Here is a 27,824-nt window from a genome sequence, read left to right as displayed (position 1 = left end):
GACTAGATTATAAAGAAAAATAGCAGTGGAATGGGCTTAAAGGGCAGTTCATCAGAGCTATGCTGCTGTTTGGCAAATCAGTGCAGGCAATTCTGACTGATTCCATCATCACTCCTTCAGTTTCATGTACAGTATCAAGGTACATCATGAATGGCTAGACTGAAATAAAACAATATGAAATTACAGTAAATCTGGAATAAAACAAAATATTGAATAAAATCTGCAAAAGAATAAACTTGTTTTTGTGTTTTTAGTTAGTTTATATTGGATGTCTGTTGATCAGTTCTGAAGAGAAACTGGGAAGACTACTGGCAGAATTTATTATACTTATATACCATTCTTATTGTTCTTGGCTTTTAGAGAAGATTGACAGCCACTTATACGAATCAATAAACTAACAGGAGTGACTCCATCAACAATGAATATTACTTTTGTCAGTTTTCTCCTGCCTTTCAAAAATATATAGAACGTCTGTGTATGTATATATAAGAAAACAGTATAAAAATGATAATTTCAAAAAACAAGCACAGCATAATGGTGAACATAAATTGTTTGAATGGCCATTTCAAAGAGATCTTCAAAATTTGTTGTTCTTGACTGTGGCTGCAGCTCTGTCTATTTGTACTTCACTTCTGTCATTTAACAGTCTGACTATGGCAGGTGATTGTGTTGTGAGTTATGAAATTCCTCTGCCACAGAAATGAGTAAATGAAAATCCTGTTTTGACTCACTCAATAAGTAAAATGAAATAACTGACGTGCAAAGAATCCCTAATGTGTTTGAAACGAGTGATGCTGGTAGCCTGTGTATGTGAATATGATGAAGAGAAGGAAGATAATAAATGGACCCCATTGTAGTCAATTAGTTATTTTTTTCAAGTGTTAAGGGTACTATAGCTTAGAGATCAATTAGTCCAGCTGCTGCATCATCAGTGGGTTATTCAACAAAACTTTTTAACTGATCCTATTAATTAACGCAATATTATTTTATCATAATTTCACCTTTTGGTCATTTTAATTTAAATATCAAGTTTAAAAATATCTCCACACAATAAAAAAGCCATACAAGCAATGCAAATATGCAGAGAACAGCAGCCAAGCTTACCCTTGAACTGAAACTCACATCCTACTATGAGGGAATTAAACCCGCTTGGTCTTTAACAGTAGTACATGGTGTTTGTAACAGACAAAGGCATCTGTAATAAAGATTCAGCAGAATTGTTTAAGTTTGTTATGATGTAGCTTTTTCTTTAAATTTTATTAACATTATTTGATGATCATTTTTTATCTGTTCCTTCAGAGGTCTTGGAACATCTTTTTTGCATTGAATTTTTAATTATAATTTTGGTTACTGTTTTCGTTTAGGTGAAAGATTTAGATACATTTCCCTGTAATGAACTATGACTAGCTTACTGGTTACATCTTACCTTTTGCTCGTTCTCATCACATGCTACATACAATTACACATAAGTAAAACATTCGTGCCATTGATCAATTCTTGCTTTTCCTAGTAACATAGGTTTTGTTGATAGTCATTGCAAAGCACAATTTTAGATGAAACTGTATTATTTTAAATTCAGACAGGTAATTAGTAAAAATGGGAATTTTGGGTATAAATGTAATTTCACCTTGTAGCAGATTAAGTCTTGTTAAAACTAACACTTTGATCTGTAATCTTGTATTGTTATAAAGTTTTGGAGGTTTATATCAAAAATAGTATACAATGAATCATGGTTTACTTTAACTTATTACATAGAATATTAGTGTTTACAGGCTGCACAATTACGTGTTCCAGATAAGGACAGGTAAAAAGAAATAATGTTGTGAATTATGTACAATGTCCATCTCCTCTAGGTTCTGTTTTTAAGAGACCCTTTTCATGAGCCATGCAAGCATATAAACAGACCAAGCTATGCTGTTGCTCCCGGCTTATGTTGTAAATAGGGAATAACGCGGACCACTAAGTTGTACCAGAGTTCTCTGTTTCTGCTTTGCGAACAGGAGGGTAGTGGCACATTGTGGACTGGCCTCCAAGGGGACACTACAGTTCTCCATATTATATAGAAAAATCTCTGTGGTCAGATAAAGAGCTGCTAAGAAACCTTGCTGGCTGCTAAGGTTCACCTCCCAAGAGGCACAATGATTTGCGTCATGAAGACTCACTAATTCCAGCACAGTAACATTTTTATCCGTGTTTACAGATTCAACCTGTGAGCAAATGCAGTTTAGTGATTTAAATTCTGGCATTTTGTTTTACATTTCATAGCTTTCACATCTTGACTTGATTCTCTGTCTTAGCGTTTCGACTCCAGTTGAATAATAGTACTCTAGTAAGTGACTCCTTGCAGTTCATGCCCAACTACAATAACAGTTTAGCACTCTGGTTTTCATTGCAGATCATGGTATTTTAACAACCTGTTTTGATTTTGGCTTCTTTTCTCTCTCTCTGAGCACTATGTATTTCTGTGACTGACGTAACAGTGCATGCTAGGATCTCACTAAATACTGTCTGAACTATTATTATTACTATTATTTGTTTTTAATGATGGTAACTATCATCATTTTCCCCACTTCATTGCAGTATCATTTTGTTTGTACCTCTATACATCAACAATACTCATTGCTATTTATGTGGGCTGACAGACTGGCTTTTGAATTTTGGATTTAAAATAAAGGAACAACCCTGTGAGTAGTCAAGTACCAATGCATTTCAAAAAACAAAGAAATACACAGATTTTGTGTGGTTTTTTATGGCGTTGTTGTGATACTGACTATATCTCCTTCCTGTGTATACTAATATTTTTAATGTGTATGAAATTGCTATAGTTCATACTGTACATAATTAGGTTTTTATACATGATTTGTCAAAATGTAATTACAGGTAGAATTTGGACTAGTGAAAATGTATATGTATTAGCATAAGAGAGACATTAAGAAACATTAAATGTAAAAATTGCTTACCATAAACTGTGCTTAGTCGTTAATTACCAATGACCATGTTTCTGTAGATTGGAGACATTTTGCATGTTGGGTGGACATGCAAGTAACTTTACTATACTCTATATACGTGACAATAATACTACTGTACTGGCTGTATATTGGAATCTTGAGTTTAACGTCTTGGTTTTCAATGTACTTCCTGTGAGATTCAATACCTCTGCCTTTTGCCTACCTTTTGACCATTCTTTCTGTATTTTCCTCATTATTATTTCTCTGTCACATTTATTTATTTCAGTTCCTTCGAACTCAGCACTGAGTGAACTGAGGCATACATTCTAGTCTTTAGAATTAGACATAACAAACAAAATAGAAAAATCATGGCAAAACATAATTATTTTAAATCATCTCCATATCTAAAGTTTATGATTTAGTACTTATTATTTTATACAAATATTATTTTATGTACAGCATCTTGGTAATGCAGTGGTTAGTTTTGCTGTCTCACTGGTAATGAACTTTTAGTTGAGTTCATAAGTTAGCCACTGTCAGTGTTTTTTGTGTGTTTTCTCCAGGTATTCCAGTTCCATTACCGATCTCAATTGCACATTACATTCATTGGTGGCTATAAATTTCTCAGATTATGTATGAGTGTGCTCTTCAAGGGACAAGTATTTTAATTCAGAGCAGATTTTGTTTTTGGCATAATGCTGCTAAAAGAGGCTCTGACTCCAAAAATGAACTGATAGATGAATCATTTCAAATAATGTCTGTTGTTTTTGCTTGCAGGTTTAGGAGATGCCTGGGGACACCCAACCCGAATTAGTCCTTTGGATAACATGGCAAAAGAATTAGGATCCCATTTGCTTCAAGTAATGAATTAATCTTTATTTCTTTCTAGAAGCTATAAAGTGTTAAGATATACAAAGTGTTAATACTCAGCAGAAAGGATACCATTTTTGACTCGAACTCTAAAATCTACATTATATGCTTTTGATATTGTGACAGTTTGTCTGATAAATCAATGCTCGGAACTTATTACACATACTTGCCTTAAGAAAGAGCTTACAGCGTATAGCACCTATTCAATAACAAACAGCCTTTGGAAAGATTTTAGGATATCAGCATATTATACTATATATAGGTTGAAGAGTACCATAGACAACTAAAAGCATGGATTATTGCAGATTGTCCATGAATGTGACAAAGGAGATGCCAGACCCACATAGCACTCTTCTCTGTGAGGGTATGCATTGAAGTAGGAGAATGAAACCTGTGCTTCCCCTATTTACTTGGGGTCATCTGATGGCAGTCTTTTGAAACTATAAGGGTAGATTGTGACTAGATGTAATAAGAAGTTTAAAATTATCTGGTAGTTTTAAAAAAAGACACACTTAGCCATTGGCTGGCATCAAAAAGGGTAGCTCAATATGGTAACATTTGGTTTCAGACAAATAAGTATGGTGGACATAACCTGAGCTAGCACTGGGCTGAAAAGTAAATTGTACAAAGGAGAATTGCTAAAAAGATCAAAATGACAAAAAAATTAAGATTGTAGAGAGGATGTTGCGGTGGAAACAGAACAACTACATTTCCACTGATTGTTTGAAGTGCAGTTTCAAAGATTTTATACAAACTCTATATCTGAGCTTAGCAAATTCTCTACATTTCTCATTTGAGTATGTTAGCTCATCATGAGTATTAAGTCTTTTATCCCCATCTAAGAAAACAGCTATAGCAACATTTTCATATGTATCACATTTTCATATGTAAGTATAGCTCAAAGAGCTTTACAAGTAGTAAACCAAAAATGAGTTATAAAAAAAGTGAAATGGTTTAGTTTCTAAATATGTAATTGTTAAAGATCGATAATGAAAGGTGCTCCCTGAGTTCATGCAGCAATGTCCTCATTAGAACAAAATCATATCAATAAAGCATGTTTTTTGCTCTTAGCTAAAACAGATTGGTCTGCTGCTTATCTGTTCTGCCACAGAGAAGAATTGCTTTTAGCATTCTTGAGCAGCTAACAGTATTTGAATTAAATTAGCACAGGAATTCCACCATTGCCAAATTTAACAAAACATGTTTTGCTAGCACACATTTCACTAAACATAACCTGCTTAGAAGTTAATAAACAAATATTTAATTTATATATTTAGTGATATATACTGTGCACTATACATAAAATTCCAAGTCTCTTATTACAGCTTGGGACCCAACATTAAAACTATAGTTAGTCTTCGAGTTCAAATTGTTTACCTGTTGTCAGGCCTGGGCTACATGCTGCATGAGAATATGGTGGTAAAATGAGACTGTTCCACCTCTTTCTTTGTCAGAATAATAAGAAGCCTAAAACAAACTAAAGAAGAACTGTATTCTCATTCTTAACTGGTTTCCTCAGGAAGAACAGTATTCATGACTACAAGGCATATCACATTACTCTCATCCACAATCCTCCTTCCCTTTGCATCATGTTTTCTCTCTACTCAAAACTTGGACTCTTTTCTCTAGCTTTTTCACTCCAAGCATTAGTCTTGTTCTCCCATCTTCTGGTTTTCTTTGCCAAAGCCCAGTCAGCAGCCTGGTACATTATTTCTGTTTTTCTTAACATGGCTATCTCTGTACATGTTTCTCCTTTATCAAACCATTTATTTCACACACTTTCTATCACTCTCGTAGTATTATAACTGCACCGTAGATATATAGAGCTTCTCCCTTCAGTTTATCTAGGTTACAATTAAAATAAAATTCTCCAATTTTTGTTGGTGTGCATTAACTGATATTGAAAAAATATATCTAAAACAAATATCATTTGATCTTAAGGAAATCCAAGATGAGAAACCCCTAAAGTGGTACATAAAAACAATAGCTTTACGTTATACTTTTATATTGAAACAGCATGGCAGTCCAAGTTGATTGTTCAAAAAAAAGTTACAAAAGCTGGTATTGAGAGCAAGCACAAATGAAAATGACTCAAAAGTGGATACATGCTGGAAGACTACCCCGACCCTAACCTGTTTATCTTCCTTGTTCTTCCAGTTGAAACTTTGCATATGCATTAGTCATCTCCAGTCTTGATGTCATTGGACATTAATTCACATCATTTGGTCCAAAGTCAGAGTAGAGATGGTTATTCTACAACTCCTATAGTCCCCTTTTAAGGCATGAATCTACATATAAGAATTGGAATAGATTATAATTACCATTCTGTGGCACCACTGATTTTAAAAGCAAAAAAAAACAAAAAGTGATAGAAGACAGAAATAGCACCTAAAAAGTTTGGCTTGCTTGAAAGTTTGGCTTACAAGACACACACCTGCACTTTCCAGGCTCCTGAAAAAGTTTTATAAAACTGAATAAATCACCTGTTAATATAATTCTTATTAAGAATATATGAATAGTACATTTAATATGTTAGTTGCTGACCCATGGGTGATATAACTGGAAAAGGTTCCTAGTGTTGGGAGAAAAGGAGTGCACAAAATAGTAACAATGGAAAGCACTTTTAGGACATCTCTCTTAACCTGTAACTAATAAAATGTGTAAGGGATAGAACTACAAAGAGAAAAAAGCTGTATCTAGTAGTTTTTATCAGTCATGCTTCCTGTACTCCCAATTCTAGGCCAAGACAGCTTTAAACTCCAGAGTCACTACCCAAAAAATGTATAATTACTTGAGGGACAAGAGGCTAAAGCTCCATGAAGCAGCCCACAGCAGCTTTCGGTGATGAGTAGCCTACGTTGCCACTTTGTGCTGGGAGGGAGAGTACTGGCCTTGCTCCTTCAAGTATTTTTCTGTCTGTTATGTTTCAGGCACAGCTGATGCACTGGCTCAAGTCTGTTATTTAATATTTTTGTTGTTTTATATATTTATATAATTTTATATATTGTGTTTGGAATTCTGTTTTTGGTATCATTTAGTCTTTCTATAATACTATGATTTTCTTTAATGATGTGTTTATTGACTATTTTGTGTATTTGTGTTATATTTTAATACATTTAGTTTTGTCGGTTATCTGCCCTGCCTCTTTTATATAGACAAAAGAATAAGAGACAACTTATCCAGCCGGGATACTGCCTCAACAAGTTTTTATGGAGAAGCGCTAGTTTACTGGTTCTTTGTCAATTTGTTTTGGTTTTTGATTCGTTTTTGATCTGTGATTCTTGTTTGGATTTGCTGGTTTTTGACCCCTGCATTCATTGTTAACTACTGCTTATTGGATTTGTTTGCTTAAAATCAAAAAACTTATTTTTCTCCCTTTTCTTGCCCTGCCTTTTTGATTCTTTTACTTAAAATATTTTTTTTAAATATTAAGAAACATTCTTTTTTTTTTTTAGCCCAGAGATTTTTTTCCAAAGATTTTATACAAACTCTATATCTGAGCTTAGCAAATTCTCTACATTTCTCATTTGAGTATGTTAGCTCATCATGTCTTTTATCCCCATCTAAGAAAACAGCAATTTTTGTAATTGTTTACCTAGCCATAGCCCCTTTTCTGGACAGGAAAAGGCCAGAATCCCTCTTTTTGAGTTGGGTTAGACTGCTTGAGCCAAGGCCAATCCGGTGGACCCAGATCTGAAGTAAGAACAGGATCAGGTTTTGTGTGTTTTTTGTTTTGATTCCTACACCTCTTTAGTGCTTTCTTGTGGGAGGAATAACAGCAGTGTCTTCCTAGATACAGATCGTGTACTGCTACATTTCCACCAGGAAATGGACAGCCCTTCATAGTTTTTTTCTCTCTAGGAGGAAGCATCCCAAAATCAGTTGGGTCACTTGCCCATTTCCAAACAGGCCAACAGTCTCTACTTCTTGTATCATTGTCCATGAAGATTTGACTTGCTGGGTGCCAAACCCTTTTATCTGTTTTGTATTCCTTGACTTGCATGCAGAGTTATTCTAATTCCGCCTAGTGTGGGTTTCTCTCTCTCATGGAGGTTTCTAAACTTTTTTTTTTTGCATCCTGGGTGGTGCCTTATACTCTAGCAACTCCTTAACACCCAGGATCTTCATGACAAAGTCTTTAAAGTGATCTCAAATGACATAGTGATGTCTTGTACAAAATAAAAGAGTGTAGCTCTGTAATTTGCCATTTTGATAATTAATGCTACATGGCAGTACTAGTTGATGAATCTTAGATTTTTATATAACTTGTCCAAACTTTATACTGTGTGTTTTTATGGCTTCTATAAAAGCTGACATATGCTCAGAGATTTCGTAAGTTATGAAAGCATCAGATGTTGTTTTTTTTTTTTTTTTTCAGACATTGGATGGATTTGTATTCGTTGTAGCATCTGATGGCAAAATCATGTACATCTCAGAAACTGCCTCTGTCCATTTAGGGCTGTCTCAGGTAAGTGAGAAAAAGTCAGCTTACCAACTTTCTCCGAGAGCTAGCTGATGCATGTGAGCCATGCCCATTTTAAATAAAAATGGGAAGGCCTCGTTGATAATGTGATGTGAGGTGGTATTTCAACATTGGTGGTATTGCAGCCTTTCTGTTGCAAGGTTTGCATGGGGTCTCAGTTCTTTTCTGGACTATCCATTATAACAATTGAAATAATAAATGAGACTGCATCTGGAGTGCTGTATAATTCTGGTGACCACGCTAAAATGACAGCAGTATTAGAAGCTATGCAGAGGAGAGCCATTATGGGCATGTGCAGAGCGTTCAGGAGCTGGAAAGCTGATGAAACTGACTAGGGAATTGCAAGTGGCACATGGGATGGGCATCCTGACCAGGAAAGGGGAAGGTTTCTTATCTGGACAGGAAGCCCCAAGTGGACAGACAAGCATCCTGACTAAGAGATAGAAAGGTGCCTTACCCGAACAAGGCTCCCTGGGTAGATGGATGGACACTCCAGCCAAAAGATGGATGGGAAGCCCCAGGCAGATGGACAGGTGTCCTGACCGTATATATTTGTAGTACCTTCCCTGACTGAGATAAAAAGGAAGATCCAGGAAGGACCGTCTCTGGGGGTTGTTTATTCCCACAGGATGCTAGATGGCAGCGGCCCTGGATATTGGTGCCCTTTTGGAAACCAGCAGGGAATGCCGTTAATTTTAGGCTAGTTGCACAGCCCTGCTGGGGACCGTGGGTGCCGCTAAAGGGTGTTGCAGGGAGAAACTCTCCGTTATTTGGGACTTCCATATGACCTGGAAGTGCTTCCAACGGGCAAAAGCCCTGGCACCAAAAGTACTTCCGGGTCCTCAATAAAAGGGACCACACTGCCTTGTCCAGGTGAGTCGAAGCTGGGAGGAATGAAAGCAACACTCGATTGGAGGAGAGCATTGCAATAGAGAGACCGAGAGCAGGAGAAAGAACAAGGAAAACAACTTGCTTATTTGTTTGTACAAAGGTATTTTGTATAATAAACACCCTTTATTTGAACCCAGGACTGTTTTGTGTGTCTGTGATTGGGGTTTGGGGCTCTGTGGCACCCCTTAGCCTTCACAGGATGAAACACCACAAAAGAGGAGACAAGGTGAAAACAAACAGGAATCAGGATCCCCACACTACACTCTTCATGGAAACACCTTGTAGCTTCCGCTACACTGAATGGAAGGAAAGTGGAAATTGGCAAAAGGCAGAACAGAGAAAAAGGCAAAGTCAGAGACAGGTGAAAAGTCACATTGACAAGAAGTCATCAAAAATACTAATTGTGGAGTTTTTATTCAAAACGTAGGATACTGAGTATCTTGTGACATCTTAAATATTCTAGCTGCTATGGTGTCACACATTTTGGTACAAGTGACATAACCAGCAATGGGTCCATTGCTACTAAACAAGAAAGCTACAGAACAACATCAGTTTTAAAATGAAGAAAATGAATCACATGTAGAAAAGTGTAAACTACACATAGCAAAAAAAAAAAAAAACCTGATTCCATACAGCAAAAAGAACTGTGACAAGAGCATCTAAATGCACAACATGACTAAAGGGGATGGCCTACTCTGATAGACACAGTAAGTTAAACCTATTTAGCCTTGATCAAAGAGGACTATGTGAAAACCTTACCCAAGATGTCAACAAAGTGGATTCAACAGAATTTTTTGACTAAATAGAGAATCATGTACCCCTGGGAACTGGTAGTAATTAAGATCAGGCACATTTAAAACTGAAACCAGAAAGGACTTCTTTAAGCCAAGAGTTGTAGGAATCTAGGCCAAATTAGTCATGTAGTTCAATCAGAAACCTTGACTACCTTTAAGAAGTATTTGGATGACATTTTGATACAATGGAACTATTAGCAAACCAAACAAATTGGATGGCCTGAATGATGTCCTTTTGTTTATCAAACTTCTTATATTGTTAAGCTTTATAGACATTTATTTGGTGATTTGATTGGTTCCCTGCCTTGTGCCCTGTGTTGGCTGGGATTGGCTCCAGCAGACCCCCGTGACCCTGTGTTCGGATTCAGCGGGTTGGATAATGGATGGATGGATGGATAGATTTTAATTTTCTAAATAATATTTGTTGCAGTCTTAGAAAGCACACACTTTTAAATGTATTTTTTAACAGTAATAATGATTTTTTTTTTTTTTTTTTAACTTTTCTGTAAATCCTACTTTAGATGTCTGGTTCACTGGCAGCATAAAATATACATCTGTAAGAATAATGCACTAGTACTAGGGTGTTGTACCGTGTTAGCTATTATGAATGTAGTGAAAAGTCAAGCAAAATGACACCTTTCATTGGCTAACTAAAAAGATTACAATATGCAAGCTTTCGAGGCAACACAGGCCCCTTCTTCAGGCAAGATGAAATGTAAAAGATGATCATGAAAACAAATAAAAGGCAAACATGGAAGAAGGAGGTGAATGTAAATTTAATTACAATTTAATTCAGTTAAGTTTGTAAGTCAATAGTTATAGAGTCAGCATTTGATTTGATAACAGATGCCATAGTTTAATGGCCAGGTAGGAGAGAAAACAAAAATGCCAGCCAAAAGGATACCAGTGAAAATAATCTTAACGGGTTCCAAGGCCAAATGACCGAACAGCACCACCTGGACATTCTACAATACTGAAATATAATAAAGTTATTAATTTTTTGACTAAATATCATGAAAATTCTAAGAACATTTGACACGGTATCAGATACACAAAGCACCACTACAGGACATCAGACAACATAAATTAAAGACAAGTTAGCTATTTATTTTCGGTACTATTGAGTATTAATTGTAATTTTGTGCAATAGACAGAAATGAAAAGTATTTTAAAATGTTCAACAATAATTGCCCAAAACCATTTTGTAAACTATTCCCAATTTTTGATGCATAAAAGCAAAAGGCCCTATCACCATTTTTTTCATATCTCATTCTAGGAAATTTGAATAAGGCAGTGATTAAAGATCTGTGATTACAATTTGGGATGTATGGGGACATATTCTGAAATAGAGAGAGGTGCAAGATTTTTCAGAGCCTTGCATAAAATTAAGAATGTAAAGACACAGGCAGCCATTGTAACAATGCGTATACCAGTTAGATTTGTTCAGATTTTTTTCATTTTCATTAAGATTCCTGACACTGCATTTTGAAAAAAGCCATAGGAGGTTTGTAATTGTTCTTGGTAGTCTTAATAGGAGTGCATAACAATAATCTACTAGGCAATATTAGAACAGACCTATTAAGTGAGTAATCCAGAGAATAAATACAATAATAATACTGAATAGTCTAAAAGCTGTTTTCAGGTACTGGGTAAAGATGCTGCTTACATCAGTTGCATTTAATTAAGCTAATGGAATTTGTCTTTTTCATTTATTAAGTGCATTTTGTCTTTCAAGCATTACTCTATAAATTTCACTGCCTAGAGTGTGTTCATTTTTATGGTGTAAGGGATGCCCAAGAAATGGAAGGATGGGGGAAGGCAGCTTCTTTAGGCCACTGCCTCCCCCAGAACTCTAGGTGGCAGCTCCCCTGGATTGCAGTGGTGCCCCAGATTCCCACAGGGCATCATGGGACTTGGAGTTCTATATCTCAGCCCTGTTGGGTACCGTGGATGCCGCCAGGGGGTGCTGTTAAAATGGAGGAGCTGTATGGCATGAGGTTTCCACCTGACTTGGCAGTGCTTGCAGATCACGTGGGCAGAAGAGCAGAAGCACTTCCAGGCTAGCCAGTATAAAAGGACTTACCAGCCTCACAGGGACTGGCCAAAACTTACAGGAAGGAGTGGAGGAAGCAAAGACCAGAAAAGAATGAAAGAAGAGCCATTTTGCTAAACTTGTGCTGTACTTGTGGCTGTGACGGTGGGAAATGCTTTGTGAAGAGTTTTCCTCACAATAAAAATGCTCTTTTGTGTTTTAACTTGTGCTCTGTGTGTGTTGTGTTGGGTTTGAGGGAGCTGAATGCCTCCTAGTGTCCACAATGGTTAAACTGTAGTGTATATTTCCTTTCTCCAAGTACTCACTATGAATGGTACAGTATAAAATGAAAATTGGTTAACTGATTCATTCATTCTGTCATCAAATTATTAATTTCATAACTGCTTGTTAACCATACATTTGCATTACCAGTTACTGCACTTTCCAGCTACAGTACAAGATATGCAATTACTGCAATTTTCAGCTTCAATGTGAGATATTGGGTAAGTTGATTTTGAAAATGGTTCCTATGTGTATTGCAAAATGACAAAAATTAAGGAAAAAGACAAATGAACACAGTAAAGTATTAACAGAAAGACACACTAACTTATTTTTTGCTGTGTTATCTTGTGATGTTCTTTAGTCTGATAACAGACAGAGTAAGCGGGGTCATGTTAGTTTCAGACTTGCCTTTACAGTTTTTTGGTTTTCTAGCACCTTATAGCCACATTGAATTCACCCATGGTTTTCATTGCTTGTTCTTTAGCATTCCAAATGACTATGATGCTGGAAGTTATTTCCTTTTCCAGTCATATTTCTGCAGTTGTCTTGTAGGTAAAGGTCTACCCTTTTCACCTTTAAATATTACCTTTTATTTCCTAGATCTGCAATAGCATTAGAACTAATGCATGGCAAAAGCAGTGCCGTGTCAAGAATACTTTAAAGTGTACTCACCATGCTGACCATAGTAGTATAGCTTTCTTGGTGCATCACAGGATCTAAATAATTCTGTTACTGTATGTGCTTTCACATTGACATTTTAGAATGTGCAAGATCCTGGAATGTGTTTTAAAATGACAACTTGTTTTTTCACTTGTTTGCCAGAGATAACCTTATTTTAATAAAGAGTATTAGTCTTTAGAAAATAGGGGTTTTAAAATGTACAATAGATTGGTTCAAACAGAAATCAACATTAAAGTTAAACATTTCTTGGAAAGGATACTTTTCACAAAAGTGTCATTTTTGAAGTAATACAAGTTTAGAAAAGTCCTTTGGTTGAAGACTTTGATTTCAAAATAGGTGAGAAATTAAAAGGAAAATAGAATTTTGTTTCCTTATTTAAAATTTTGACATTTGTGTTCTATAAATTATGTTCTTGATATATTTCATAACAGAAATTTTTAATTCTACAGAAAACATGACAATACTACTACGTACTTCTAAAGGCTGAGGAAAGATTTAGAACTTTGTTATCAGTTGCCATGTGTGAAACCAGGTAATTTAGCTCTGGTCAGTCCTGCTGTTCTCTTATGCATGGAGATGATGTAGACCATATATTATACTTCAGGTTTGCCGGACTTTGTAACACTGGAGCATTTGCAGCCATCAGAAAGATTTGCAACCTCAAAGGGTGTAGCTAATCCCATGGAGTTGGAAGTGCAAAGAAACCAATTTGTACTTGAAGTGCTGAGAAGTGACCTGCCTAGTGTCTCATCTGACCTTCAAATTCAAGAAGAAAATACATCAAAGTGCCGCTGATTTTTTCACATGGTAATGCTGTTCATAAACTAACCCCTTTATCAATAGATCCAAAGCTTTATATTTGCACTCACAAAGTATTTGCAAAAATTTACAAGAATGTAAAATAGTCCTAAGTAAAAATAAAATACAACACCATTTTGTATAGAATTCCATTTACTAGGAATAAAACTTTATTTTACTTCTATTTTATTTATCAGGGAGGCTGAGTCATGTAATGGGTAGCACTCCTGCTTCACAGATCAAGCACTTGGGGTCTAAATCCCTCAGTCAGGCCTTTTCTATGTTGAATTTACACTTTCTTTCCATGTATGTTGTGTTTTCCAACCACACTTAAATAAGGTGCTACAAAAATAAAATGTATTATTATTATTATTAATAATAAATATGTGTTTGTTGAACTAGTTGGAGATTATAAATTGGTCCGGTGTGGGTGTGTGCATAAGTGAATACTGTAATGGACTGGCTACTTGCCCCAGGTTTGGTTTCTTCCTTGCACCTGATGCTGCTGGGATTGGCTCTCACCTGCTATAAGAGTTTCCCTGTGTTAGGTTAAGTGGATTTGAAAATATTGTGTTACTTTGTGTTATATGTGGCAAGATGTTTTCAGTAAGATAGTAGTGATACCTCCTCCATGTGTCAGTACGGGTTGACTGAGGCTGAAAGAGGGCAGTTAGCTGTCAAAATTTAATGCTACCAAAATAAAATATATCAATATCATTTCATATACACCAGATTGAGAATTAAACAGTGGATGGTTTCTGGAAGTTTTTGGAGTTGGACCAGTGATTCATATTATGAATATCCGGCAGTTAATAAGCTACCATAGCTGCCTGACCCTTGTCAAGGGAAACAGATCGAAAATGAGATGTGATGAATAGAGTTAAGTAAGGAAAAAGTAAACACTCTAAAGCATTTTAATGCATAGCTTAGGGATGTTTATGGAAAAAAAAATAAAGTATATCTATTTTTTTCTGAAGTGTTAACTGTTAAACAAAAGTGATGAAAAATGAAGTCTAAATAATAATTTATTTTTTTACTTATTTGGCTGACATCTTTATCCAAGGCAACTTACAACATTTATGATACAGTACAATAAGTTACCTTTCTTTTGGCTTTCCAATTGGAGCACAGGCAGGTCAAATGACTTGCTTAGGATCACACAGTGTCAGTAGCACAGTAATGTCAGTCCAAAGCCTTTACCACAACACCACAGTAGTGGCAGTAAGTATGTTTACAGGCAATAATATTTCTTTTTGATACATTACAGTATCTTTCAAGAAATCATATAGGCAACCTGTAGGCATTTATTTAGTCTGTCAGATTGAATGGTACATTTTTTATTAATGGACATGACTGTTAACACTGAGGCTGTCAAAGTTAGTGCTTTAATGCATGCAGTTAATTTTCATAGATATAATGTATTTTTTCCCTTAATTTCATTTAACACATACATTGTTTTCAAACAGGGGACTACAGCCCCAGCAATGCTGAAATTATTATTATTTAAAAAAATCAATTCCAATTTGAAAGTTTGTCTTTAAGTTGCCTAGATTTTAAATAAACATGCACGTGACCAAGGCTTCTAGAGCTTTAATTGAAGTCGCCTTTCTCTTTGAATTTTTGCGGCCATAAATCCGCCGCCTGTCGCGATGTTGGGGTTGGATGTTGGTCTCGTAAGGTTTTTCGGGCAGCTGCGCAGAAGGCAACTGCGCATTCGGCTTCGGACGGACGTGAATGAGTGAGTGAGGAGGCAGGCGAATTATGTACATTATTAAGATGATGCATTCCGATTATTCCCTTTACTGTTGTTCTGCTCTTCAAAGCAAGCCTTGTCCACCTCCTCTTGACTCCAACTACCTGAGTGTGGCTCCTTTTATGCTGGACCCAGGAGTACTTCTGATACCACAGCATTGTACTCTATAATCACTTCCGGATCAGGCAGGGCTACCAGAAAATACTGGAGACTTTCCCTGGCAGTGTCCCTGGCAAGCCCTGGGGCACCCGATCCAGCTGACCACCCAGACGACAACTCCCATGAACGTCTGTGGGAGGAAGCAAAGCACCGCCACCTAGTTAACTGGGGGTCAATTCATTGAACAGTCCATTACCTTAAATTTGATGCACAGAGCAGCAAAAACGCTGACCTGGACGCCTATCCATCTCACTGTCTCCCTCTAGCATGGTGTTCTGCTGGCAAGGCAAGGTATGATCTTCCATCCCGGCAAGTGGGTCATTTCATGTGCATTACAACATAATGTAATGAATTATTATTATTATTATTATTACACAACCACCCAAAAACTGCCTGTAAACACTTGTTAAAACCCCTAATTAAAATATAAGAGAAAGGACAGGAGTTAAGAAATGTCACTTTAATTGTATCTAGTACTTACTAATTTAAGACTGAAAGAAAAGGGTGGTACTTCAAAATATTTCAATTCCTGGAAGTGACACACCAAGAAAAAATATTGAAAACCCCTGGCCTGGAGATACCACTTGACATTTAATCACATACTGTATGTGTTAATAGTCTACTGTAGTTAAGCATTTGCTTTGATTAATGGATCTGCTATCATGCAGATTACTAAATCATGCAGTGTGACTGCTGTGACCAGCAACTGAGATCATGGTCCACTTCGTTATATTGTGGGGGCCCTGACCAGAAGATTTTGAATGACCTTGACTTAAAGTTTGGAAGTCCATCCATCCATCCATTTTCCAACCCGCTGAATCCGAACACAGGGTCACAGGGGTCTGCTGGAGCCAATCCCAGCCAACACAGGGCACAAGGCAGGAACCAATCCCGGGAAGGGTGCCAACCCACCGCAGAATTTGGAAGTCTCTGATCTAAACTATTTTATTAATGGTGGCTGAGATATATTAAATAAATGATACTCACTTTTGATATACTACATTCCCAGATCGTTCAAAGGACAAAATTATCAATACTTGTAAACTTAGAGCAGGCAAACTATCACAGATGGACAACATTCTTGGCTTTTCACTTAGAGCAAAACATGCATGATGCCCCTGTTATAAACTGAAAGGTACATGCCAGAGACAGCATTGTTGCCTTCTTAAACTGCCCAATAGCACAGAATAATAGTGTTAAACTGTAACACAAATAACAATTAAAATAACATAATCAAAACGAAAATACATACACAAAATGCATGCATAAGGGGATTCTGCACATTCCAAACCCTTAAATTCTGACACTCAATGGGATTTAGAGGATACATTTAAATATATTGTGAGGGGCCATCTCTCAAGTTGTGTCATTATACGAAAACGTGTCATTTCATATAGCGTTCTTTTACACCCCTCCAAATAATTTTACGGTGCCAGCAGTCTTCTAATCTGTCAAGGCATTAAACAAACAGACAATAAAATACATTTCTAGCTAAAGTATAATAATAAAGAATGTATTGAATGCCACTCCCATACTCAAATCAGTATGCAAACATTCAAAATAGGAAAAGAAACATAGAAAAAGAAGCCAGACAATAAAACTGACTAGAAGTTAATACCAGCAAGTGTTAGACTGATAAAACTGGTAAACATATAATTTTTTTGTTCCATGTACAGTGTCTATAAAAAGTATTAACCCCTTGGATATTTTCACAAGATATTATAATACAGCGTTGAATCACAGAAGACTTAATTTTGCTTTTCTGACACTGATCAACAGAAAAAGTCTCATTAATGTCAAAGTGAAAACAGATCTCTGCAAAGAGGTCTAAATTAATTTCAAATATAAACCTTAAATAAATAATTGCAGAATCGCTAGCTTTGCACAGCTGGACACTGTAATTTTTCCAATACTTTGCAAAATTGCTTAAGCTCTGTCAGGTTGCATGGGGATCTTAAGTGAACAGCCATTTTCATGTCCAGCCGCAAATTCTCAACTAGATTGAGATCTGGACTCTGACTTGACCACACCAGGACATTAGCATTGTTGTTTTTAAGCCATTCCTGTATGGTTTGGCTTTATGTTTGGGGTCGTTATCTTGCTGGAAAGTAAATCTTCCCCCAAGGTGCAGACTGCATCAATCTTTCCAGTCTCATCCAATGTAGCTTGTAGCTCCTTCAGATTTACCATATATCTCTTGGTGGCTTCCCTCACAACTCTTCTTCTTGCGCGACTACTCAGTTTTGGTGGATAGCCTGCTCTGTACCACATGCACTTCAAACAGGTCATCCACCTGAAGCTAAGCATGTTCAAGCTCGGCCAGTACTTGGATGGGAGACCATCTAAGAAAAGCTTGGGTTGCTTAAGGAAAATATGTTAGTGAGACCAGCATAGGGCACTTACCCTGTGGTCTGTGTGTGGATCCTAATGCCCCAGTGCAGTGATAGGGACACTGTCCTGTAAAAATTGCAGCATCCTTCAGATGAGAAATAAAACTGAGGTCCTAACTCTCTGTGGTCATTAAAGATCCTTGGGCGGCTTTTGATAACACTAGGGTTTATCTTGATCTCCTAGCCCCGTCCAATCTGGCCCCCCCAAGCATCCACTGTCTCTAATTGTCTCTCTCTCACCCCTTCACCACATAATAGCTATTGTGTGGTGAGCATACTGGTGCAATAATATCTGCCATCGCATCATTCAAGTGGGTGCTACACGTTGGTGGTGGTTGAAGTGGTTCTCCACTGTCTAAGCACTTTGAGTAGTGAAGAAAGTGTTATATACATGTAATTATTATTATTATTATTAGAGTTACAGCTGTGCCATACTTTTCCCATTTCATAATGATTGATTTAACTGGACTCCAAATCATGTTCAGTGACTTTAGTATTTTCTTCAATCCATCCCCTAACTTGTGTATTTCAGTCATCTTTTTACAGAGTTGATTGGGTTATTCTTTTGCTTTTGTTGTGTAGCTTAAGGTCACATATTAAAGGGATGAATACTTATGTGATAAATAGTTTTGTGTTTTATATTTGAATTAATTTAGACCATATTGCAGAGATCTGATTTCAGTTTGATAATAAAGTCTTTTTCTGTTGATTATTGACAAAGCTATATTTATTCAACTTATGTAAGAATAACATGAGAACTTCCAAACAGTAAATATGTTTTATAGGCATTACACCAGTGGTCCCCAACCTTTTTGACAGCAAGGACCAATTTACTAGAAGCAAATTTTTCCAGGGGCGGGATTCTGAGAATTCAGGGCGGGTTCGTAGGGCAGTTGTATACACAATTTACATTACATTTCTATTATTATTAAGTTATTAAGCAGTTCGCATACGTTTGCAACCCAAGATTTTTCTTCTTTTTTTTGCATATAACAAAGACATATGCATTGCATTTGTCATTCCAATAGATTGCACATCACAGACATTAACACTGTTATCGTTTTTTCGTGTCTGCCATTTCTATAGGAGGGTGACAATGAGTTAAATTCCAATGGATGTTTTTCAGATGTTGACAAGCAATAAGCAAAAGGTATCACTGAAAACCACAGAAAACAAAAACAGCAAAAAAAAAAAAAAAAAACAGTACGAGGAAAGTTCGAAGAAAGAATTTTTTTAACAATGTTTCTGTTTGGGGATCTTTGTGCAAATGTGCACATCTGAGCTGCGACCACAGATCTAACTGCTCTGCGGATGATTCATTCAAGCATTTCAAAGTCACTTCATTGTAATGAAAGTATCTGCCGAATGTACTTCGTAGTAACGAGATTTCTATAGACTCATGTCATATGAGGAAACTGCCGGGACCATCAAAATACTTTGTTGTAATACTCTCTCACCTCGGTCTCTCTGCGCCGCTGCAAAGCCCTGCCCGCCAAGCGTTCTGAAAAGTCTGAGTGAGTCTCCGTTGCCGGCAGTTCTCTCGCTGCCCGGCTGTCAGACGGCTGCAGACCGGGGGTTGGGGACCCCTGCACTACACCATTACTGTGCTCAAGTTTATCTTACCTTCCTGAACTGGCATCCATGAACAGTTCTGCTGGTCGCTCATCAGTGCATGCAGCAGTGTAAACAGCCATGCAGCAGTGTTTACAGAAGAGTAAAGGAAATACAGAATGTTGCTTTATAGAGGACTTCGAATTTTCTATGCTATGACATAAAACCAGAAGCCTCCAAATGCTGCAAGAATTAAATCCTGACTATAACAAAGATGACATTTAAAATTTGAATACTATATGACCAGATTCTTTAATTGGCAAGTTTGAAGGTGATGTTACTTAATTCAGCTTAACAAATAGTGCAAGGAATTAAACTGAAAAAAATATTAAAAATTGTGCATGTCCTTTTATGAAAAGCAGCAGCAGAACAATAAAAGATGACAGCTTCAGAGAGGTAGTGCAAGAAGGTCTGTTCTAAAGTCCAGGAAGGAACAGTAGATGAGTCTAAAGCCTTGATTTAAAGGACTCAAAGCAACGGCTCTAGATACTGAGAGCTAAACAACTAAATGAACACTCGTCAAAGGTTCTGGCATCTTACAATGCTAAGGACAGATTTCATTATTTAGGTCAATATTTTGCAAAAACCTGTGAGTGACTCATACATCTTTGAGTATATGCAAACTTGGCCAGTTTAAGCACTCTTGTTTTGGGATGGAGGCATGCAAAAAAGAAGAAATGCCTTATTATTTTGTGATATAAGTAGATTTGCATACTAAGTACTATACACTCGTATTTAACACATAAGAAATAAAGAATTGGTCAAGAATTATCTGATGCCAGCTGAATTAGCCTTTCCAAACCTGAATTACTTTGCATAATATAAAATGTTTACTTGCAATTTTTGTCGAGTCCAAATATTCATGTCACAACAGCTGTAAAATGCGAGAGATTAAATGAAATTATACACAATCATATGTAATTATGATGCAGGAAGAAATTACAACTGCAATAGTTAAACATAATTTTACCTTTATATATAATAGCTACGCAATAGTCAAAATAACAACAACAAATTAAATGTTTCTAGCCACAGTATACATGACTCTACCATAGACTAACATACTAACATTTGATATACACTATATCTACCTCCTCTTTCAGTCTTCCTCCTTGTCCAGATGCTCAGTATAATTTGTGTGCATGTTATATCACAAATTATGTTATTTACTAGGCTTTCTTTTATTATTGAATTTAGTATTTTACTCTGGTTTATTGTCTTTTATTCTATTTAATGTATTTGTATATCCTGTATCTACCTATGTTCTATTCAGGAAACATGTGTCCAATGGTACATATAACTGATTTTTTTATGAGACTCTGTGAAGCACCTTGAGAATGGGAAAGGTACTATATAAATAAAATGTATTATTATTATTATCATTATTATTATAAGGACAATGACTATTACTAGTTTGCCAGTGAATATATTTACTTTGAGATTACTATAAAATATTGCCAAAAACCAACAAACTCTTCTAAAGACTGTTAAATGTGCCATCATAGGGAAAAGTGTCCTAAGAAGTCCTTATTTTTATAATGAAATGTTATTTTTCCAAAGTTAGAGGCAGCCTTAGTCATGTATATATCTACAGCTGAATTTCTTAAAATGTATAATTGAGCATTGATGGTCTTTTTATTTGTCAGTAATTTTACTTTTCAGATCAGGGTTAAAGGCAAGCAATTAGTCCACCAAAGACATGTTAAAGATATCACGATTACTAATGTCTTTAAGGTTAGTTACAACATAGCCACACATTGGCACTGGTCCATTCATCAAAAAAGGGGGCATAACTGAAATGAATTCACTAAACAGTCCAAATCAGTTTATTTAATTTTGATATCAATTTTTGCTCAAGAATATACATTAGCTTGCTTTAGCCTTCAATTTAACAAAGTCTGGTTGAATATTCTACGGTGGGCTGGTACCTTGCCCGGGGTTTGTTTCCTGCCGTGCGCCCTGTGTTGGCTGGGATTGGCTCCAGCAGACCCCCATGACCCTTTAGTTAGGATATAGCAGGTTGGATAATGGATGGTTGAATATTTTGTAAAGCGCAGTTTAAACACAGGCCATCATGTGCTGTTCATGTCTTTCATTCCTGTGCTTCATTGAACAGTTGATCAAATGAACACATTCCTCAGTTGAACTCTCTGGTCAAGAGCAACTGCAACAAGTAGGTGACACCTTGTACATGTGAGCTTAAAAAAACAAAGACAAAAAATAATTCATTAGTAAAAAATAAATTAGGAACAATTCTTGCACAAAGCAAAAGAAATTGCTTGCCAAATAAATATGTGTGCAGCAAATTTGCACATTAAAAATACTGATGTGTGGGAATTACTGGGAATTACTAAATTTGTACTGGATATCTGTGATCTTGTGGTGTGTTTCAAGTCCTGATGAAGGTGCAAAATGAGAAAGTACTTAAATGATGCTTTAACTTTGCGGGCACCTCAAGTAAATATGGCAAACTGAAAAGCTTTTCATCTAATCTCTCAAATGTCTCTGGAGCAGCCAGCAGGCAAATAAATAGCTAATGTATTATTTTTAAATTAGCCACTTAAGTCATGAGATCATGTAAAAAGAATGAGAGCTGTCCTTCTTTGTGGACTTTTTAGACCCTTTTTGTTTGTTTCATGGCATTATGGTAAGCAATGCTATGACAACGGTGTTTACCTGTGTGTGTCTAATTATTTATAGAGCTGATGTAGTTTAAATAGTTATATGGAAGGCACTTTCCTTGAGCATTGTGAGGTGGTGTCAGAAAGAATTCTGGGAGTGAGAATGAAATGGCAGTTCAACTGTGTGGGTGCCCGTGGGGGGGTGGGTGGCGGGGTTGATTTATTTGGTTTCCTGGGACGCAACATGAGTCAGCCTGATCAGGACATGAAGAGGCATCCAGGCGCAAGATACCAAGCTGTGAGTGTAAAAGGAAAAATTAGTGAAGCCTTTTCAGTGAAAGAAAAGGAGCCAGAGAGAGACATGTAAATGGTTATTTACCATAGAGTAATCAGAGGTTCGGGTGTCTGTGATTGTTTGTACACACATGAGATCACTACTTCTGAAAGCTTCCTTGCAGGTTACTGTACAAAGAGTTCTTTCAGTAAGCACACTTATTAATTACAGGGAGCAGAACGAGGCATCCATTAGGATTGGAAGGTATCCCAAGGATGTATAAGTAAAGGAAGAAGGACATCAGAGGACTTCTTTGTTTCAAAAAAGGTCTCTCACTAGTGTTGGAGGCACCATGGTACTTCTGCGCAGACTGAAGAAAGAACAGGAGGGGATGCATATACTTTTAATTATCCCCAGGAGTATTGTGAACTGGGGATAATGTGGTGAGCTGGGACATTAATATGATTTGAGGTTTTTATCTTTTTAAGAGGTCCTTGGGACCTTTGCATAACCTGGAAGAGGGAAAATATTTTTGGAATTTGAAAGTTTTTGGTGGTCAGTTTGTGCAGCTTGAACAAGGGAGAAGGAATCGGCACTTGGGTCATTATGTTTGGTCTGTTTATTTTGATGTTTTTATTTTTTATTTTGGTTTTTACTTTTTCATATACATGAACTGTGACGTTTTGGATGGACTTATTGGTGTGCTTTTTAACTTCACTAAATAATTGTAACGAACTGATATTTTGTTATCACTTGTTTTTAATAAACAATTGTTTATTTTTTGTAGCACCTTGTCTGTGCTTCTCTCACTCACAATGGTTTATCCTCAGTATGACTACTCAGTGCTCCAAGGCTGAGAAGTTGCAAAGCACATGGTGGGTAAGGGGCATCAAATGCATAACTTCATCCAGAAAAAAATGTGAACCATTGTACTATACAGCTGAAATTATAAAATGCCTTGACATGGTGTTTATATGTAATTGGCTTACTTTTTTGCTCATACATCAACTATGATTTTATGGAAAAATCTTTTCCTAAAAGACTATTATCATCATGGTGGACCAGAAGATGCAGGCAAAGGGCAAAACAAAAGTGAAGTCTTAAAACAGAAAAGAAACAAAGCAAAAATCCAGTTTGCCTTATAATCTTTTCTCTGAAAGGTTACTGAACACATCAAAGTTTGTTTGTATTTAACTAAACATTTTGGTATGGCCACTTTAAATATCCTTCAGAAGATAATGTCATATGATGAAAATAGGTGTCATGTGATGGCAACGGATCTGCATTGTTAACAACATATGCCTCAAAAAAGACAATGTATAAAAAAATATATATTAACCACACAAAAAGTATAAAAAAATAATTGAATTCAAGACAATCTTAAACCCTAAAAAAATCCAAAACATTACCAATAAATACAAAAATTTAACATGAAATTAAAAAGATCCTTTAATTTCACTTTTGTAGATATGTCAATGTTTTTAATGTCATGTCAATGTTTTTAATTTAATACACTTTCCTGTGTTTTTTGCTTTCTGTAAAGAGTCCAGTTGTTTGTTTTAAAATATAAGTAAATCATTAAAGTTATATTTGTAGACATGCAATAAAAAATTAGTTTTGCTATTATTAAAGACCATGAAATTAGAATGTGACTCTGGTGAAGCAGCTCTAAGGAGTATAGCATCTATAACAACAAAAGGAAGAAAAAAGACTGAGATTGTGTCTTTAGCTCTAAACAGAGTACATAGTAAAAATGGGAACAGTGTCCCAGATATTTGTAATAAATCATTATGTCTATTTTTTAGGTGGAATTAACAGGAAACAGTATTTATGAGTATATTCACCCTTCAGATCATGATGAGATGACTTCAGTTTTGACAGCTCATCAACCATTACATCATCATCTGCTTCAAGGTAATCATTTTTAAATTGATGGCCAATTCCCACTTCATTTACTGGTGTAGGATTCCAAGATTTAAAAAAAACATCAAATTTTCAAAGAAAGATTAGAACTAATTGCTTACTTGGCAATTCTAAGTTGATGTTGGGTAAGTGTGAATGTATGCCTAAATAGGCCCTGCAATGAACTAGCAGAGGGTCTAGGGATAATTCCTGCTAATGTTCCTGACAACGGCTCCTGCAATCATAAATTTTGTTTTTATAGCTCAGCTGGCTTCTAACCACTTTTGTTTTCTGTGAACATAATGATTAAAAAAAGTTATGTTTTATCTAGATACAAGAATGGATGATAACAATAAAAGTCACAAAAAAGACAGGTAAAACAGATATTCCTTGCTTACTGCAGGTCCTTTGTAATTGCCATAAGATAATTTGATGTTCTTATAGCTGAAGAGTACAAACACCCCCACTTGTTCTTGTGTTGAACAGGAAATCAGAAACACTGAAAAAATATGTCATTATAAACATGAGTGAAAAAATGTTTATGTTCTCAGAACAGAGCCCTTTTGTATTTTCAGAAGTCTTCTGCCTGACCATTGTAAAAATACGTCTGCAGCAGTAGCACAGCTCATTGTTTGGGAATAGTTGATAATCATGTGACCTCTTTGTACTGAGCAGCAGACCATTGACACTTGATTTCACTATTATTTGTACAAATGTGTTCTATTGAAATATGTGCTAAAATATACAAAGAGCAATTTAAAAACAACATCAACCTCAACCCCTAATGTTTAGTAAGAAAACAAAAAGCTCCTCTACATCCTGTAGGTAGTGCTTAAAGAATGCATTTACATTGGATTTTTAACTATATGCAGAATTTGACTGGTTTTATTGGTGTGAGTCGAATAAAACACAGTTCAACAGTGATGTAGTGGTAAGCTCTGGTCCAGAATCCTGCATTCAAGTCCTTGCCTGGACAAAGTCTGTAAGGAGTTTCTAGGTTTCCCATGTGTCTGTATGTGGCTTGTCTCAGGTTTTCATCATGGTATGCACGTTAGTATAATTGGCAATGCTAATTTGCCCAGTACAAGGGTATGTGTGTGTGAATGAGTGAGTGTACCCTGTAACTGACTGGCTCCCCATTTAGGGTTGGTCAATGTCTTGTGTAAAATGCTTCAGCTCTCAGTAACCCTGAAACTGGATAAAGCAGGGTCAGTGATTTGATGCTGGGTGAGTATCTCAAAAACGGACTGAGGAATTTCTTTTAAAAGAGCTGTCAAGTTCTTAGGAAAGAAGTACATTGTGGTATGCTGGAAACTTGTTAGATATTCAGGAGTCACAAGCCACTTCTGGACAGCAGTCCATTAAATTATCAGGGCTGGGGTGAGAAATGCCTTGAAGTATACAAAAACTTTGGGAATGACATTACCAAAAGTAATGAACAGGAGAAAATGTAACCAAGCAATTTTATGAGACCAAATGAATAAATTAATGTTGTTAAAATTAAAGTTACATACTTTAATATATTCTTGTTTATTGTGACAAAGTGTTGCATTTCCGTCAGACATGCAAGTAAGAATTGTATAGTAATTTTTAGACATGACAATACTACTGCAGTTACTACTACTAAATTTACTGTTCAGGTTTGAGTTTAACATTTTATTTTGACTTATAGTTATATACATAAAAGTTAAATTTTTTTAAACTACAGTGTTTAAGTTTTACAAATGCCATCCATAGAATTGTAATTTTTTCCTCATGAAAAATAAGGGTAAAAAAAGTTCTAAGTCAGTGCCATTTTACTGGTGAAAAATGAGAAAGAAATCATTAAGGTTAAGTTTTTCTTGTAGCTGACACTTGAAATTGCATAGGTGTGCACATTCTGTCACATCACGTCTAGCCTAGGGTGCTGCTTACCAGCTTAGTGAAGTTTTTCTGTGACTTCTCTAGAGATAAATCATCACAGGACTAAGGGTACATAACTTAGAAATGGCCAGACTGAAATTGCAAATATGAATTTGATTTAGTGAAATGGCCTGTTGGAAGATATGGAAAAAGTCATGCTTACAAAAGTCAATAAACATGAACATAACGCAGCAGGCAAAGGATATGGTCAGGTATAGGAAAAATATAAAAAGAAGAATAAGAACACAACCATGAATGAAAAGGAAAAGGTAATAGTCATAGGCAATGAAAGCAAGAAGCACATTGAGGAAAGAGATGAAGAAACTATTTAATTAACTAAAGGAGACAGTAAGTAATGAAATAAAAGGTTCAGCTTCAACACTGATATAATTAATTGTAGAATAATTGTCATTATAAGTCAACAGCAAATAGAAAGTGCAGAAAAAGAGTATGGTCAAGCATAAGGCAGTGAAGTTTTAAAGTGTAATAAATTACTAGAGTGGTGAATTAGGATTAGTTTGTGGCATCTTATGTTGAGGCTGACATCTGGATTGTATAAAGGTTTTGCACAACGCATGCTTATACTCTGTCTTGCTTTCTTTTTTCATAGAATATGAGATGGAACGATCATTCTTTCTCAGAATGAAATGTGTCTTAGCAAAAAGAAATGCTGGACTAACATGTGGAGGATACAAGGTAGATGATGACATAAAACCTCTGTCCACTATATGTTTTCGCTATTTTTGTTTTTAAACGACAGCCTTGTCTTAGGTAGAACAGTAGCAGCAGTGACAGGTCAGGTGTTATTATACAATGAATTATAACATTTGAAATTGTATTTTTATTTGCTATGTATTATGTATATTACACCTGACAATGAATAAAACAAATGCACAGCACATGCAAACAGTTTCACATGTTTTAAAATATTTTAACATTTCCAAATTTTGCACAAATCAAGTTATAAACTACTATAAATACTGATCAAATTAATGTATTTGAAAACAGGACTATGTGAGTGGAAGAGCACAATAAGAAAAAAAATATTTTATCAATGGATTGATTGTTTTGATTGCAAAAACATATGTCAATTTTGTGCATAAATAGTTTGATAAGGCTAGTGTCATCATTTTATATGTAAACTGTACCTTCTGCAGTTGTCTTTGAAGTGTGACTGTGTCCTACGAAAAGTGGCTTAATGTACTGAAGCTCCCTGGACTGGATAAAAGCAAGGGAGTGCCTGAGAAAAAAAAACATACATTTGAAATATTAAATGATAAATTCATTAGTTTTTCTGTGATAACTCTGTTTTTTAAATTAATTCTACACAGGTTAATGTGAAAGTTGAGCTTTAATACACCGTGCCACAATTTAAAAAACCTTAGGTGACCTCAGAAAGAGTTTTATAAGCCCTCATTTGTTTGGAGACGGCT

At 35.9% G+C, this 27,824-nt stretch overlaps 1 protein-coding gene across 1 annotated transcript in view; it reads left to right on the top strand.

The window, feature by feature from the left end:
- The window catches only part of sim2 (SIM bHLH transcription factor 2), a 121,747-nt gene that overhangs the window by 57,887 nt on the left and 36,036 nt on the right, over positions 1-27,824 (top strand). The window contains exons 2-5 of the mRNA XM_051926864.1: positions 3,726-3,808; positions 8,197-8,286; positions 24,393-24,501; positions 27,002-27,087. Coding sequence (XP_051782824.1) covers positions 3,726-3,808; positions 8,197-8,286; positions 24,393-24,501; positions 27,002-27,087 — 368 coding nt within the window. The remainder of the gene's footprint in view (positions 1-3,725; positions 3,809-8,196; positions 8,287-24,392; positions 24,502-27,001; positions 27,088-27,824) is intronic.

This window comes from Erpetoichthys calabaricus, chromosome 4 (genome assembly GCF_900747795.2).
Source record: "Erpetoichthys calabaricus chromosome 4, fErpCal1.3, whole genome shotgun sequence".
Classification (NCBI taxonomy): Eukaryota; Metazoa; Chordata; class Cladistia; order Polypteriformes; family Polypteridae; genus Erpetoichthys; species Erpetoichthys calabaricus.
Note: the sequence above shows the minus strand (reverse complement) of the source record. Positions and strands in the feature narration are given on the sequence as shown.